Genomic DNA, 17,028 nt, shown 5'->3' with positions numbered 1-17,028 from the left:
CGCAAATCAGACAAATATTCAATGGTTCCAGTCATGTGATTCGAAACTCCAGTGTCAATGATCCAAGACTCGAGAAAAGATGTACCTGAGGAGTGACCATGCGAACTGGCTTTGTGATCATTAAGCATGTGAACCAACGTCTTCCATTGAGTATCGCTTAAACCACTGAAGCCAACTCGATCCGATGAGTTGATTGCCGAGTTGAGTGAGGCGGGAGAAACTGCAGCAGCGACGTGATTGACACGCGCAATGTCAGATTTTGGACGAGCGCCTCCACTCCCAAAAGGTGTAGTTGACGAGAAACCTGGTTTGTTCCGCGCACGTTGACCCCACCAGGCAGGATACCCGATCTTTTTGAAGTAGTTTTCAGCAAGATGGCCATTTTTGCCACATAGAGTGCAGATCAAGGAACCTCCTCGTGTATCAGTTGACTGGCGAGAGCGAGTCTGCGTCTGAACCGCAAAACTTACACCTTCTTTCCTGTCTTCGTGAAGCTTAGCCAACAATTTTGATTCCTCATCTTGAATAAGGATGTTGTAGGCTTCGTCTAGTGATGGAAGTGGCGTGCGTGATAAGAGTGAAGATTTCACAGCACCGTATAGCGAGTCGTCAATTCCCATAAGAAACTGACGAAGTTTGACTTCCTCACGTTCTTTTGCTATATCTTCCATTGTTTTTGCTTGCTGATAATCAGCCAAGTTTGTCCATAACTTTGTCAGTTTACCGAAGTATGTTTTGATTGGTGTCCCTTGTTATCTACAGTTAGCGAGCTCAGTTTTAAGCCCTTGAACTCTCTGCCCATTCTTCATTGCAAACCGTTTTTGGATCTGCATCCACAAGCTAGAAGCATCGTCACTGTGAGAAAGAGTTGAACACAGAGATTCTTCGATGGTAAGCTTTATCCAGGACACGACTAATGCGTTGTTCGTGCACCAATCTCATAATCATCAGAGTCTTCAGACGGTTTTGGAAGAGATCCGTCTGCAAAGCCAAATTTCTTTCTTTCTTTCAAAGCCAAGCAAATATTTGCGGACCACTCGTCGTAGTTGGTTCCACGTAGCGCCGGACGCGAGATCGTATGACCGGGATTATCACCGGCGGTGAGATCGTATGGTGAGATCGTACGTCGAATATGTTCATTATGAACCCTAGACTGATCTGAAGTTTCAGAATCAGTTGATTTCAGCATGTTTTTAGAAGAAGCTTTCGATAGAATAATCAGCCAGCTTAGGTCAAAGAGAGAAGAAAAGAATTATAGATGAATCGGTTAACCAGAAAACCTAGAATTTGAAGTTAAGTTTAATGCTCTGATACCATGTCAAGAACTCTTAGTAGTATAAAGATGATTCTTGTTTGATACGTTGTGAAGGCTGTGCCTTATATACAAGAGGTCACATAGGTTACATAAAACATAATTACAACGGTTTAACGACTAGGGCCTCATACGGTCCAATAGTGAATATTGTGTTTTCTTGTAGTGTTTTGATTATCTGTTTGACCTCGGTTGCTGCAAATCATACCTGACATGGTAGGTTTATTTTCCCGTCGTAGAATATACGGATTCACAACTGTTTTGCTGATTTTTATGAAATATATTTTATACGCAAGATCCTACTAATACGGCCAAGATAACAAATCCATGATGAAATCTAAACGGAACATTCTATTTTGACATGAGATCTACGATAGATTTATAGCTAGTTTAATTCTAAAATATGACAAAAAAAAATCATGTGGAGACCGTACATCTAGCTATAATTGGAAAAAGGGGTCAGCAGAATTATAAATGTGCAGGTCTTAATTTCTGACGAATGTACAACACAGTGGTCCATATCTATGATACTTCTACTAGGGAATGAAATCATTTCGACAACGAAGTTTCATTGACACATTCTAATTGGACATGTTTAAAGCTTTTTATTTATATTTTTAACAATTCACTTACTATTATGTTAGTTACAAAAGGCAAGAGTTTTAGTTAAACAAATATTATGTATATAACAAAAAACAATCACGACAATACTCTACCAAAAATATTGAACCGAAAAAGCTAAGAAAAACAAATAGCATACCTAACTAAGGAAACTACAATAAAGAAAATGAAACATAGAAAGAAAGTATAGAAAGATTTACAAAGTGGGTTATAAGCATGCAAAGAGAGAGAGAGGGTCCCCTCCTCTTCTTGGGGCAGATGATCATCAATTCCCACCACGATCACTCTCACTAAATTTCATTTTCATTTTTTCTTTCCCCAATTTGCATTGCAGCTGGAGATAAGTCTTAATTTACATCACGCCCCCATCCTCCCCTTGAAACCCAAACCATCAATTTTCTTCTTTGATCGCTACCCGTCTTCAAGTTATGTATTTTTTCTTGACAGAAACCTTTCATCACTCAACCGTTTATTATTAATCTACTTTACGCTTGATCAGGTTTACTTGACATGAACACTTGGATATGTCTATGGGCTTGATCAGATTTTCTTGAACACTCGTATATATCTTGAGCTATTCTCTTTGCATCCATTGATGCTCCCGAAATCCCACGTTTTGTGAACCCCACCGCATATAGCCCACATTCCCCTCTCCATCCCTCCGGAAACTCTTGCATTGGGAATCCATCTTTCTTACTAAACATTTTATTCTCCTGCAAAATTATTTGTTTATTAGAAAAAGATGTAATGCGACCTCTTGATAAATATATATTTGTATATTCTTACGAAAGGATAATTTTAATAAAGATTTTAATGATCGTTTTAAGGAAAAGTGAACATATGTAAAATAACTATATTATCATTATTGACTACCTTTAGCCAAGAGGGTACGTTGCTTTTGTAGCCAGTTGCCAATATTATGGCATCAAATCTCTCCTTTTTCCCGTTATCGAACTCAACTTCGTGCCGTTTTAACCTTCTTATCCCGGAACACACCTTTTGTTATTACAAATCAAATATCACAATCAATAAACCGGTTATTAGTGTAAATATATATGATTGAGATATACGGTACCTTAATATCTCCTGTTTTGATCTTGGCAAGCGTCCCCACGTCGAGAACCGGGGTTTTGCCGGTGAGATTTTTGAGCTCCAATGGACCTAACCGGGGTCGGTTAAGACCTAACAGGGTGGTATCCCCGAGTATGAACCGGGAAACAACCAAGAGGAAACGGTCAACAAGTCGGATGGGCAACCATTTGAGTAACAACATGGACAATCCAAAAGTTGAAGTACCCAACATCTCTCGTGGTAGGACGTGCACCTTCACCAGTTAAAAATAAACAATTAGCAAATACTATGGATTTATAAACCTCAGAAGAGAAAATCATATTATATCTATATTTATAATGTTTAGAGACTATGATTTTTGTGAGAATGTTTGCGCGTGCTTGTGATAATCCCAATAAAGTTTATATTCTTATAGTTCTCATTCTCTACAAATACTATAAAAATAGTATTTCCGAATTACAGAAATTAGGTAAACCTCTTTATTTATATAAAAAACTACATAAACAAATTGTTGGAACTTGAAGTCACAAGGGCCTAAAAAGACAGAATAAAATCTTAAGGATGAATACCATCCTTTACATTTTCAGTAAGTAAAAAACAGATTAATAAAAAAATCAAATGTGAATATTATCAAACTGAAAAGCAAAAGAAGTATAAATTATTTTCAAATTGTTACTGTAAAAGCACACAAAAATTAAACAGCGTGCACGAAAGATTATTCTGAAATCTCCAGCTAGTATTAGAAACACACTAATGATTAACTACAATTAGTTTGTATATATAAATAATTGGGTTCTTTATGAAAATAGTACAAACGAAATAGATGTTCTGAAACACTTATTATTATTGATAAAATCTTGTTAAAGGGATTCGATTAATAAGAAGACTAAAGAAACTTTTGGAAAAACATCTTCAAGTTAATGATGTTTAAGATTGAATGATGAGTGTTAATGTGTTTTAAAAGTTCTTTTCATCTTTTCAAGTATTTGAGGAACATATTTTTGTTCTCTCTAAAATTCGTTTTAACTTAAAACATATTCATAAACGCGCGGGTTACGGGATATTATCTTGTACAATCAAAAATCAAATAATCTATTATATCGATTTCGAGAAAAAAATCAGGAAAACACAGAATCATGAAAAGTGTAGGTAATATATATTTTTTCTTTTGAACTTGAAAGTAGGTAATATCTTGAGTTTGAAAAATAAGTGAGGAATATCAGAAGATCAACACGAATTAAAATATATATATATTATGTGATTCTTCTGAAGAACACTACCAAACATGAAAGAGCCAAAAAAAAACTAATATCGGATACGCATAAGAAAACGTTGATTTAATTAATTTCAAAACTTCTTAAAATAAGAAAAAAATACTCACAGCGTCTCTGACAACGAGAGAAGGCTGAGCACCGAAGTTGCATAGATCCAAACAAACCTCCATGCCGGAGTTTCCACATCCGATGACCAAAACCCTTTTTCCTGCGAAATCTCCACCGGTCTTATAATGACTCGTGTGCTTAACGACCCCCGTGGCCGCAAACTTCTCCATCCCCTCAAACCTAGGGACAACCGGCTCTGCATTCTCCCCCGTCGCAGCCACCAACCACCGGCAAACATACTCCGTCATGCCTTCTTTACCCACGCTCCTCACTCGCCACATCCCGAGTTTCTCATCAAACTCCGCCGACTCGACCGTCTGACCAAACTCCGGTCGTATATCGAACCTACGAGCGTAATCCTCGAGGTACTCGATGAACTGCTGTTTTGTCGGATAAGTTGGGAAGTCAGCGGGAAAGGGCTTAAGCGGAAGCTCACAGAATTGCTTTGGAAGGTGGAGACTAAGGCGGTCGTATGTCTTGAGCTGCCACAGTGACGCTATGCAGTTTGATCTCTCGAGTAATACCGAAGCTATACCTTTCTCTTTGAGACAAGCCGCCGTCGCTAGTCCCGACGGTCCGGCGCCTACGATCACCGGACCGGTGAAGACGCAGATGCGGCGTTGTGACGTCATCATGCCGTGGTTGGAGGACAAGTAGTCATTCGCTAGTTTACCTTCCATCTCTTTCTTCCAATCCATCAAGAAAGCTAAACCAAGAATCGTTTCTCTTTTATTCTCTTGTTTTTAATGCATATATATATAGGAGGGGCTTGGTGTGTATTTGTAATGTATTTTAAGTACTTATTCTTAAGAGAATACGAGAAGTGTTTAGAGTATAGAAATTATGGTGACAGTATTTAAGGGCAAAGGACAGATTGAACCATTTGACATTTAAAGCGTGGAGTAAGAATAAAAAGAGGGATGGTGAAGAAAGGTGTTTCTTCAAAATATTTATAATTGATTTTTTGAAGAGAATAATTAATATTATGCGATGGGAATCAAAGAGGTTAGGGTTTGGATTGAGTCTGCTGAAAATGAGGGAGAGCAAATCTTATCCAAATAAGAAGAATGAGTAAAGAGAGTGAGATATTATCGTTGATTTGTGTTTTGCTGAGAGTAGAAACCGGATGATGATCAGAGGCTGAGAGAACTACGGGTCTCTTAAATCACCATTAAAACTTATAGAAGAGAGAGAGATATATATAAATTGTTAGTTGTGACTTATGATGTGACTATCTCTCATATGTGTGTGTATATATATGTGTTTAAAATACTTAAGTAGGAGTTTATATATTTAATGGAGTTCTCTTTTTTTTTTTTCCCACCTATGAGATTTTTTGTGTGCCACTACACTTTTTTGACTCTTTACCTCATTGAAATCTCGAAGATTGATGCAAGTAATCTTTTGATTCTGTGAGGCATCTCTAACGAGACGCACAAAATTTATCGATATTTTACGCTAAAATAGAATTATTCTATATTTCACTCTCTGTTATAAAGTGAACCATTAGAGCAAATAATATAGTTACTCCATTTAGAATGAAATTTAGAAGAAACTTTTGTGTATCATTGGAGATGGTCTTATGATCACTTGTTTTATAATTTCTTCTATAATTTCCACTAAAATAGAGTAACTCATATAGAATTGGTTTTACTTCAATGATTAACTATATAATAGAGTTGCTCTATAATAGAGTAAAATATATAGCAATGTTGTTTTTTACTCTATATTTGGAGTAGATAAGCAACATTCCTTTATATTCCACTATTATAGAGTTAACTATTGAAGCAAAACTAATTCTATAATATAATTACTCTATTTTAGTGGAAATTATAGAGAAAATTATAGAGAATCATTGGAAATGTCCTTAGTGTCTCCACAAATAATAAAAGTTTGTGGAAGCACTGTAGCCTAATAGTTAAGGTTTAAAGGCTTTTACACCCAGGTATGGGGTTCGAATCTCAGACTATGCAATTTATTGCAGAATACAGGAAATCCAGGTTTCAAGTCCCGGAGAGAGCGATTTATTACTGACGGAAGAAAGACTTACAAGGGATCTTCAACATGGTGCAAGTAAATCCAGTCAGGCGTGGATCTTCATAGGACGACTCAAGTGATGCAGTTAGGCGTAGATCCTCATAAATCAGGTAGTATTGTCGGTTGTCAAATCGTCTATGTAATCTTTCTCATAATTGTAATGCCGTAATAAATCAGCGTTAAAAAAAAATAATAATAAAAGTTTAATATACAATATAGAGTATTTGTAGTTTTGTGTCTACTACATCAGTTCTTATTATATGCCATTAACAAAGTATCATCTTTTTTTTTTGGTAAAAAAAGCATCATAATTTTATTCTAAAAGAACAAGAAGGTAAATTAGACTCAATAACGCAAAAAAAAACGCAATTCACTATCTAACTAAATCTCACCATGTCTCTTCCTTTCTCTTCATATCTCTCTCTTCCCCTTTCACTAAAATTTTAATTTCCTTTTTCTTTTTTGGTTATTCCACCAATAAACCCAAAAAACAAAGTTATCATAATTTTTTTTTTAAGTTATCATAATTTTTCATTTAACAATATATAATCTATGGTGAACAAATTATACTAGTCTCAAAGACGAAAATCTAGCCCACAACATATACAATAGCCGGCCAACCTACAAATTTTCAAAATTTTCAATAAAGATCTAGTCCACAACATATTCAATTTGCAGTCGGTTACCCCATCAACTGCTTCTTCTCCACTTTATGTCATGAAATTGTTAATGGTTTTGGGAGGAACGTTCCTCTGAATACAAAGACAACGACAATTCGATTTTTTCTATATATATTATATGTGACTGTTTGGTAACTTTTTGATCCATATTATTTAAAAATTTCACAAATGCTAGTATGCTACTATGAAAATCAGATTTATATCAAGTTTTTGCATTAAAAATTTAAAGTACAATGTTGCTAGAAACTAAAAAGAAGAAATTGTCACCTATATGACAGAAATAAAAGTCTATTTGATAAATTATATATATATATATATATATATATATAGTCGTCTAATAAGTCGTCCAGATGGAAGACTTTCCAGACGACTTAATTAAGTCGTCCGATAAGTCGTCCAGCTGGGAAGACTTTCCAGACGCCTTATTATAAGTCGTCTAATAAGTCGTCCAGATGGAAGACTTTCCAGACGACTTAATTAAGTCGTCCGATAAGTCGTCCAGCTGGGAAGACTTTCCAGACGCCTTATTATAAGTCGTCTAATAAGTCGTCCAGATGGAAGACTTTCCAGACGACTTAATTAAGTCGTCCGATAAGTCGTCCAGCTGGGAAGACTTTCCAGACGCCTTATTATAAGTCGTCTAATAAGTCGTCCAGATGGAAGACTTTCCAGACGACTTAATTAAGTCGTCCGATAAGTCGTCCAGCTGGGAAGACTTTCCAGACGCCTTATTATAAGTCGTCTAATAAGTCGTCCAGATGGAAGACTTTCCAGACGACTTAATTAAGTCGTCCGATAAGTCGTCCAGCTGGGAAGACTTTCCAGACGCCTTATTATAAGTCGTCTAATAAGTCGTCCAGATGGAAGACTTTCCAGACGACTTAATTAAGTCGTCCGATAAGTCGTCCAGCTGGGAAGACTTTCCAGACGCCTTATTATAAGTCGTCTAATAAGTCGTCCAGATGGAAGACTTTCCAGACGACTTAATTAAGTCGTCCGATAAGTCGTCCAGCTGGGAAGACTTTCCAGACGCCTTATTATAAGTCGTCTAATAAGTCGTCCAGATGGAAGACTTTCCAGACGACTTAATTAAGTCGTCCGATAAGTCGTCCAGCTGGGAAGACTTTCCAGACGCCTTATTATAAGTCGTCTAATAAGTCGTCCAGATGGAAGACTTTCCAGACGACTTAATTAAGTCGTCCGATAAGTCGTCCAGCTGGGAAGACTTTCCAGACGCCTTATTATAAGTCGTCTAATAAGTCGTCCAGATGGAAGACTTTCCAGACGACTTAATTAAGTCGTCCGATAAGTCGTCCAGCTGGGAAGACTTTCCAGACGCCTTATTATAAGTCGTCTAATAAGTCGTCCAGATGGAAGACTTTCCAGACGACTTAATTAAGTCGTCCGATAAGTCGTCCAGCTGGGAAGACTTTCCAGACGCCTTATTATAAGTCGTCTAATAAGTCGTCCAGATGGAAGACTTTCCAGACGACTTAATTAAGTCGTCCGATAAGTCGTCCAGCTGGGAAGACTTTCCAGACGCCTTATTATAAGTCGTCTAATAAGTCGTCCAGATGGAAGACTTTCCAGACGACTTAATTAAGTCGTCCGATAAGTCGTCCAGCTGGGAAGACTTTCCAGACGCCTTATTATAAGTCGTCTAATAAGTCGTCCAGATGGAAGACTTTCCAGACGACTTAATTAAGTCGTCCGATAAGTCGTCCAGCTGGGAAGACTTTCCAGACGCCTTATTATAAGTCGTCTAATAAGTCGTCCAGATGGAAGACTTTCCAGACGACTTAATTAAGTCGTCCGATAAGTCGTCCAGCTGGGAAGACTTTCCAGACGCCTTATTATAAGTCGTCTAATAAGTCGTCCAGATGGAAGACTTTCCAGACGACTTAATTAAGTCGTCCGATAAGTCGTCCAGCTGGGAAGACTTTCCAGACGCCTTATTATAAGTCGTCTAATAAGTCGTCCAGATGGAAGACTTTCCAGACGACTTAATTAAGTCGTCCGATAAGTCGTCCAGCTGGGAAGACTTTCCAGACGCCTTATTATAAGTCGTCTAATAAGTCGTCCAGATGGAAGACTTTCCAGACGACTTAATTAAGTCGTCCGATAAGTCGTCCAGCTGGGAAGACTTTCCAGACGCCTTATTATAAGTCGTCTAATAAGTCGTCCAGATGGAAGACTTTCCAGACGACTTAATTAAGTCGTCCGATAAGTCGTCCAGCTGGGAAGACTTTCCAGACGCCTTATTATAAGTCGTCTAATAAGTCGTCCAGATGGAAGACTTTCCAGACGACTTAATTAAGTCGTCCGATAAGTCGTCCAGCTGGGAAGACTTTCCAGACGCCTTATTATAAGTCGTCTAATAAGTCGTCCAGATGGAAGACTTTCCAGACGACTTAATTAAGTCGTCCGATAAGTCGTCCAGCTGGGAAGACTTTCCAGACGCCTTATTATAAGTCGTCTAATAAGTCGTCCAGATGGAAGACTTTCCAGACGACTTAATTAAGTCGTCCGATAAGTCGTCCAGCTGGGAAGACTTTCCAGACGCCTTATTATAAGTCGTCTAATAAGTCGTCCAGATGGAAGACTTTCCAGACGACTTAATTAAGTCGTCCGATAAGTCGTCCAGCTGGGAAGACTTTCCAGACGCCTTATTATAAGTCGTCTAATAAGTCGTCCAGATGGAAGACTTTCCAGACGACTTAATTAAGTCGTCCGATAAGTCGTCCAGCTGGGAAGACTTTCCAGACGCCTTATTATAAGTCGTCTAATAAGTCGTCCAGATGGAAGACTTTCCAGACGACTTAATTAAGTCGTCCGATAAGTCGTCCAGCTGGGAAGACTTTCCAGACGCCTTATTATAAGTCGTCTAATAAGTCGTCCAGATGGAAGACTTTCCAGACGACTTATAATAAGTCGTCTGCGCAGTCTTTTGGATTGAAGTAAATACCTGACTCAAGATAGCAGCTTTCATTGATCTGCGGCCTCTGCTGCCCTCGTAAGCCAGTATCGGTGGAGACGGACTGTCTGCTCTGGGACCACCAATACTAGCACCCAATTCCGGCATAGCTGTGTACGTCTAGACCTGAAGAACTTGTATAAACCCATCCACGGTGTAACAGCCAGCAATTTCTTTGTTCCACAAAGAGTCCATCAGCACCTTAAACGCGACTCTCCCCCATGGATAATTCTCAAACCGTTCTAAATCCATCACTAGCCTTGCCAGAGTAGATCGTGTAGCGGTTGAAAACTTTCTCCCTTCAATGAATCCAGTGAAGATGGAGAGGTACGCGAGCCGCTTGCGATCTTCCCTGGACCAATCCCCGCATCTCTTCAGTGCTGCTATTATCTGATCAGTAGTTGGCCCAGCTTCCAGATGAACTCCCAGCATCCCCCAGAAAGAAACCATCTCTGGGGTAACGTCACATTTTGGTGTCTCAAGGTCCTCGATGTACTCGCAGTTTAGACCAGTGAGGTTTTCAAACTCTAACAGTGAAAACCTCAAAGGTTCTGGACCAACGAGAGACCACATCTCATACTTCTTCTTAATGTCCAGCTTGAAACTGAGCATGTAGTGAACCAGCCTTGAAGCCCAACCAAATCCCTGCTCCTTGAACTTGATGAAAACTCCCAAACTCGACTCCTTGAGCTCTTCAAATTCGTCATCAGTAAGAGCTTTCCTAAGAGCAGTATGCAACTTGCTGTTATCCGTATGATACGAAATGCTATTGTGGGCTTCTGGTTCTTCCCCTGATGTGTATAACCTACGGGGGAGTTCTGGAATATCCATCCTTTTTGTCTGCAAAATAATCAAAGACAACAATATAAGTCCAGACGACTTAGTAGACGACTTAAATTACTTACAAGTCTTCCAGTCGCAGAAGGAGTTGGAGTACTCGTCATTGCGGTTATAGATCTGAAAAAATAAACGTGAAACGGTGAGAATGAGTAAATTGATAGAGACAACGTTTTATGTTCATCTTTTCCTCGAGATTGATGACTTAGCGGCGTTAGGGTTTACAGAGAAACGGCGCTAAGGTTTACAGAGAAGAAGCGGCGGCGCTAGGGTTTAGAAGAAGCGGCGGCGCTAGTGTTTAGAACGTTGGTGACCACGGTGGCGAGGGCGACGGTTTGTTCGGATATAGTGGAAGCGGCGGCGCTAGGGTTTAGAGGAATCGGCGGCGCTAGGGTTTAGAGGAATCGGCGGCGCTAGGGTTTAGAGGAATCGGCGGCGCTAGGGTTTAGAGGAATCGGCGGCGCTAGGGTTTAGAGGAATCGGCGGCGCTAGGGTTTAGAGGAATCGGCGGCGCTAGGGTTTAGAGGAATCGGCGGCGCTAGGGTTTAGAGGAATCGGCGGCGCTAGGGTTTAGAGGAATCGGCGGCGCTAGGGTTTAGAGGAATCGGCGGCGCTAGGGTTTAGAGGAATCGGCGCGGCTAGGGTTAGAAGAAGCTGCGGCGACAACGGTGAGAATGAAGTGAGATAGATAGCCGATGTTGAGAACGATGGTTTGTTCGGAAATCGTGGGAATTCGAAATCGCCTTTGAGAGGGAGAACTGTTAGGGTTTCTGAATTTCGCGAAAAATGAAACAAAAAAATAAAAATCACCTTATATATTGGGTAAATAATCCGGTTAGCTTTAAAATTACATTGGTAAACTTTAAGGTTTGGTCCGGTTTAGACGACTTATTCTGGCTGATAATGTACAACAGACGACTTAATATTTAGTCGTCTGTTTTCAGACGACAAAATATTAAGTCGTCCTAGACCCTAAAATGAACCCCTAAACTAAAATGACTAGATTAACTAACTAACCACGTTATAAAATCAAATTATACTTAAATAGTGTTTACTATACACAGAAATGAACACGCATAAGTAATTTTAAAAATTTTCAAAAACGGTTTTAATGCTTTCCAAAATCTAACCCTAAGAACACATACAATACTACAACATATGTTGATGAAACATAAACTAAAGAATATCATGACTCACTACTACTTTCACTCATCTATGCTGAAAACAATTGAAATTTGTTATATCTTAATTTATACCTCCTAAGACATATGTTAATTACATAATTCCCATTTTTCACTTATCAAAATATTTTTTACAAAATTTTTAAATTATGTTTAAGACTAACTGTCCAGACGACTTTCAGTTAAGTCGTCTGGACGACTTATTTTCAAGTCGTCTAAACAGACGACTTGCGAGGGGTAGAAACGTAAAAAAAATTCCGTTTTTTTGTTTGGTCACAAGGGGATAGTTGTAATTTCAATAGCCTTTTAGGTTACTTTTGCCTTTGACCCAAGTTGGGATATTGTTTTGGGTTTGACTCCAAGTTTTGAGTCACACTTGGCAATTCTCCCATAAATCAATGCACAATATTTTAATCATAAAGAATCTAAAATATGTTCTAACCTATTTTGTTTCTCATTTATATATTTTAAAGTACCTCTTTTTTTTTAGTTTTATGCCAAAAACTTTCATTAATTGCTATTTCTTAATTAATTAACATCTTCCATAGTGTCATAATGCAATTTTTTGTATATAAGTTTTACTGGTTAGACCCGGCACGCATGTACGGACATATTAATTAATATGCTTCTTAGATTGATAATTATATTTCTATGATATATTTTTTATGTTAACATATCATATATGTGTATGTAATTATTTATGCATGTTTATATGTAGTATTAAAACGATCATATATAATCTTACGGAAACAAAACTATAGTTATTTATCGCATTATATTGGCATTAATAAGCATTAGATACATATGCAATCTATAACGACCACACCCAATATTTCTATTTTTAGTGCATATGTAATACATAAACATCATACCAAATACTTCTCTCTATATAGATAAATAAATCAATACACAATATTTAAATTATATAGTGTCTAAAATATGTTCTAACTCTTTTGTTTCGTATTTATTTATTTTAAAACATTTTTTTTAATTTTATGCCAAAAATAATGCAATTTTTTTGTGTATATAAGCTTTAGAGTGTTAGTAAGTTAGTATTGAGGAAGTGTCGTGCTCCGTCAGCCACATAGATCGCACACTTGGCAACTTTGTACTTCATGTATTTTTTCCTAAACATTTACATTATTTTTCGCCCTCAATCATCGTTTTATTTGCCAGCTTTTATTGGGTTTATGTGCACATTTTTTTTTTTTTTTAACAAGGATGGGTTCAGGCCTTCGGCCTTAATCCCCCCTGAGCCCGGAACCAGCCTGCGTCTGTACCCTCCAGGGGGTCTAAGTTATTCCGATGGCCGGGGCTCGAACTCATGATGGCGGGCACCTCAGTCGTGGTCTGGTTAGTTTATGTGCACATGATTATATATTTTTATTATATGTCAGGGAATTTTGTTTTCTCAAAGTATTTATACAAATAATAATAAAATTAAGGTGATTGATGAGTGATTAATCATGAGTAACAGTACTATAGATTTTGGCTTTAATTAGAAATATAGTATAGCGCACGATGTATATATATATATATTCATAATGAAGCCTTTAGATATATATATATATATATTCATAATGTTAATATAAATATTTAAATGGATGCATCATTTAAATGGTTGTGTATGTAATTCCTAAAAAAAATTAGTGCAACTCAAATAAATTGGTAAAATATTATTATGAAATTATTTGCTATTGATGGAAAAGAGTAAATTTTTACCCGATAACCTTTGAGATACCTATGAAAAGTCAATGAGAGACATTTTTTTTTTATAACATCTTATCTTTATTAATATCAATGAGAAACATATCTTTATATATGATTTTTTACAAAGAAGAATTTAGTTATACGAAAAAAAATTGTTTGAGAACTGAAGATACTATGCTAATCTAATAAGTATCAAGAGTGTAAGTTAACCCATTTTGGTAGGATTGGCTACATGTATAATATTGTGAATATTAACCAATTGCAAATTAAGGAAACACCAAACTAGAAATGTTGTTTCTACAGATATATGATTATGAACTCATACATCAATATGAAAAACGTTTCCCATGTCGATATACTATAATGGGACTCTGCAGAGCTAAATACTAACTCGAGTAATTGGTTAGTTAAAAAGTAATACAAAGGATACCAATATCGTACAAATTCACACCACAGTTTTTTTTTGTAACTGATTTTCACACCACAGTTCTTAACCTTCTTGGCATGCCCTTTTGCTATCTCAATGGGTTTTCTCTTTGCCCTTCGATTATATATATGTGCAAAACAAAAATCGTCATTTCGGATGTCACAATGAGCAATAGAAAGATTTCATTGGATGGAGATACGAGTGGAGAAAAGATCCCTAAGCCAGACAAATACACACACCTAATCCGTTTTGTTTATTTGGGCACTTTTTGAGCGTAAACGTAGTTAAACAAATAACATCACCTACCATACCATATAGAACACTGGACATGCGTGTTTATTATACATATCATACAATAATATTTACACAATGCGTGAAATTTAGAACTTTTGTTTGCTCAGTCCTATGATTTATAAATAAATTTAGCGCTATTATAATTATCAGAGATGAACTAGTATAAATATTGAAGTTGTATAGTATTTTACATTATTGTTATAAGAAATTGTAATTTTGTACAGTTTATATATCACTATACTCTTAAGAAAGACACATATATATATGTTATTTTATTTTGAAAAGATATCAAAGTCAAGGTTCAAGATTATTTTTACTAATGATTTGAACTTGGTTATATATTGTGGACATTAAATGGTAAGTATTATATATATAATGCATTGGATAAAAATTAGCTATGATGATACGTCAGACTTTTTACTTGGACACTATAGATTCTTAAGAAATAAATGGTATATCATAAAAATATATTCCTATTAATATATAAAGGATAAATAAACCACATCGTGGTGGTTTACTGGTTTTCACTAGATGAAAAATCATTATATTGGTCTAGATTAGGGATCGATTCCCCTTCAATGCGAAATTACTAATTCTAATGTGGCCACTTGGATATGGATACATTACTTACACTCCATTTGTATACCTGGCGAAATGATTCATTCGTAGATTACACCTCTCCCTCTATTCAACCAAGTTAAAAAAGTTTCAGTCAAAAAAATTAGACATGTTTTAAATAAAGGTTACTTAAACTATGTGCATGTATTGTATGTTGCTGAAAAAGGATAAAAATAAAGTTTGATATAAATCAATGGAATATAAGGCAAATATTAAATATATAATCTATAATCAAGCTGATATCTGAAAAGGCCATGGGAACTGACTTAAGTGTGAGATCAATAAAAGGTATAAAGGAGGCACATTAGTAGGCTTTGGAGTGCCTATAATGTAGCCTAGGCGTTAGAACTCTCTTCACGCATTATTTTAAACTGTATTATTTAAAAGTTTACTTATGCGATCAGTGTCATAAAACTACACTTAAGCAATGCTATTGTTTAACTTTAGTAACCTAAACTCCCGCTCCAGTTAAAACTATTTTATGATAGTGGAAATGTGGAATTGAGGTTTTCACATGATCTTCTACGGAATTGAGTTTTCACGTTATCAATTTTTCGTGGTCTTCAATTCCTTGATCAAAGGCTTCGTTGAGGTCATGAACCGTGATGGTATCGATGCATTGTCCAGATTAGATATTGATAATGGCAACAATATTTCATACCACTAGCTAGACTTAATTTTCTGATAAGCTTATTCAACTATTTATAAAAAACAAATACAATTAAGATGGAACTATCGGTAATCACAAGCCCACTCAGCTCCACTTATCTAAAAACATCCCTTTCTTTTTTCTGCTCTCGAAACATTCGTGGGGAAGAATGACTTCTGGCTATTTTAAACAATATTTAAAGGGAATTTCACGCTGGCCGGTTCATTTGCTTTACTTAAAATATGATAAAGCAAAGGAAAAACAAAGAGACGAATAATTAATCGTGCTAAGTTTTCTAATAGCAATGGGGGTAGCTAATAATTACCCAATCTGTCTAATGATTATAAGTTTAAGTGGGGTTGTGACAAAGAAGAAAGCAAAGGTTAGGATTCTAATTAACATGATGAAAGAACTTACATGCGTAACTAAGAACTTATATGTATGCGTGTACGATGTTCTAATCAAATATAAAGCCATGGAAATACGTTTTCGTATTATTAATCTCTATTATTAAAAGAGAAGTACTCGTTAAAAAATACCCCTAAGTTTTCTAACTTATTTACACTTTCATGCCACTGAGAAATTAAATTAAGCTACATATTTTAATGCTTGTCTTTTTCAGTTAAATTAATAAGTTTTCCTTAATCAAATTTAAACTTAATGTCATTAAATAAACCTATCTATTTTAATGCTTGTCTTTTCCAGTTAAATTAATGAGTTTTCCTTAATCAAATTTAAACTTAATGTCATTAAATAAACCTATCTATTTTAATGCTTGTCTTTTCCAGTTAAATTAATGAGTTTTCCTTAATCAAATTTAAACTTAATGTCATTAAATAAACCTATCTATTTTAATGCTTGTCTTTTCCAGTTAAATTAATGAGTTTTCCTTAATCAAATTTAAACTTAATGTCATTAAATGAACCTAAAAATACATCATATTTAACGTAGCTTATTACGTACGAGTACGACCCAATAATGAACTTGAATTTTATTTTTACGAAAACGTGAATCGTTGACTTATGTAATATTTAAAATATATTAACTATAATATAACAAATGCATATAACCTACTTATACTTTAGTTTGAAATGATCATGTTCAAGTTTTATATAGTCAACTTACATCATGCATCGATCGATGTACAATATTCAAACCACCTATAGTTTTCGTTTTCTTTATAGGATGTATCAACCAACCAATCATCCCATTGATTTTCTAAGCTTTATAAAAAA

General features: G+C 36.1%; 1 protein-coding gene across 2 annotated transcripts; it reads right to left on the bottom strand.

Moving 5' to 3' along the window:
- Positions 1-1,997: 1,997 nt before the first annotated feature.
- On the bottom strand, positions 1,998-5,124 carry LOC106302128 (indole-3-pyruvate monooxygenase YUCCA6). Of its 2 annotated transcripts, XM_013738650.1 has the most exons (5): positions 4,386-5,124; positions 3,009-3,257; positions 2,807-2,929; positions 2,470-2,646; positions 1,998-2,267 (listed from the first exon to the last, which is right to left on the bottom strand). In XM_013738650.1, exons 1-5 carry the CDS (start codon positions 5,082-5,084, stop codon positions 2,199-2,201), a joined length of 1,317 nt encoding a protein of 438 aa, XP_013594104.1. In that variant the 5' UTR covers positions 5,085-5,124; the 3' UTR covers positions 1,998-2,198. The 2 variants fall into 2 exon arrangements, with proteins under 2 accessions (XP_013594104.1, XP_013594103.1); XM_013738649.1 differs by having other exon boundaries at positions 2,002-2,646.
- Positions 5,125-17,028: the final 11,904 nt, after the last annotated feature.

This window comes from Brassica oleracea, chromosome C7, assembly GCF_000695525.1.
Source record: "Brassica oleracea var. oleracea cultivar TO1000 chromosome C7, BOL, whole genome shotgun sequence".
NCBI lineage: Eukaryota > Viridiplantae > Streptophyta > Magnoliopsida > Brassicales > Brassicaceae > Brassica > Brassica oleracea.
Note: the sequence above shows the minus strand (reverse complement) of the source record. Positions and strands in the feature narration are given on the sequence as shown.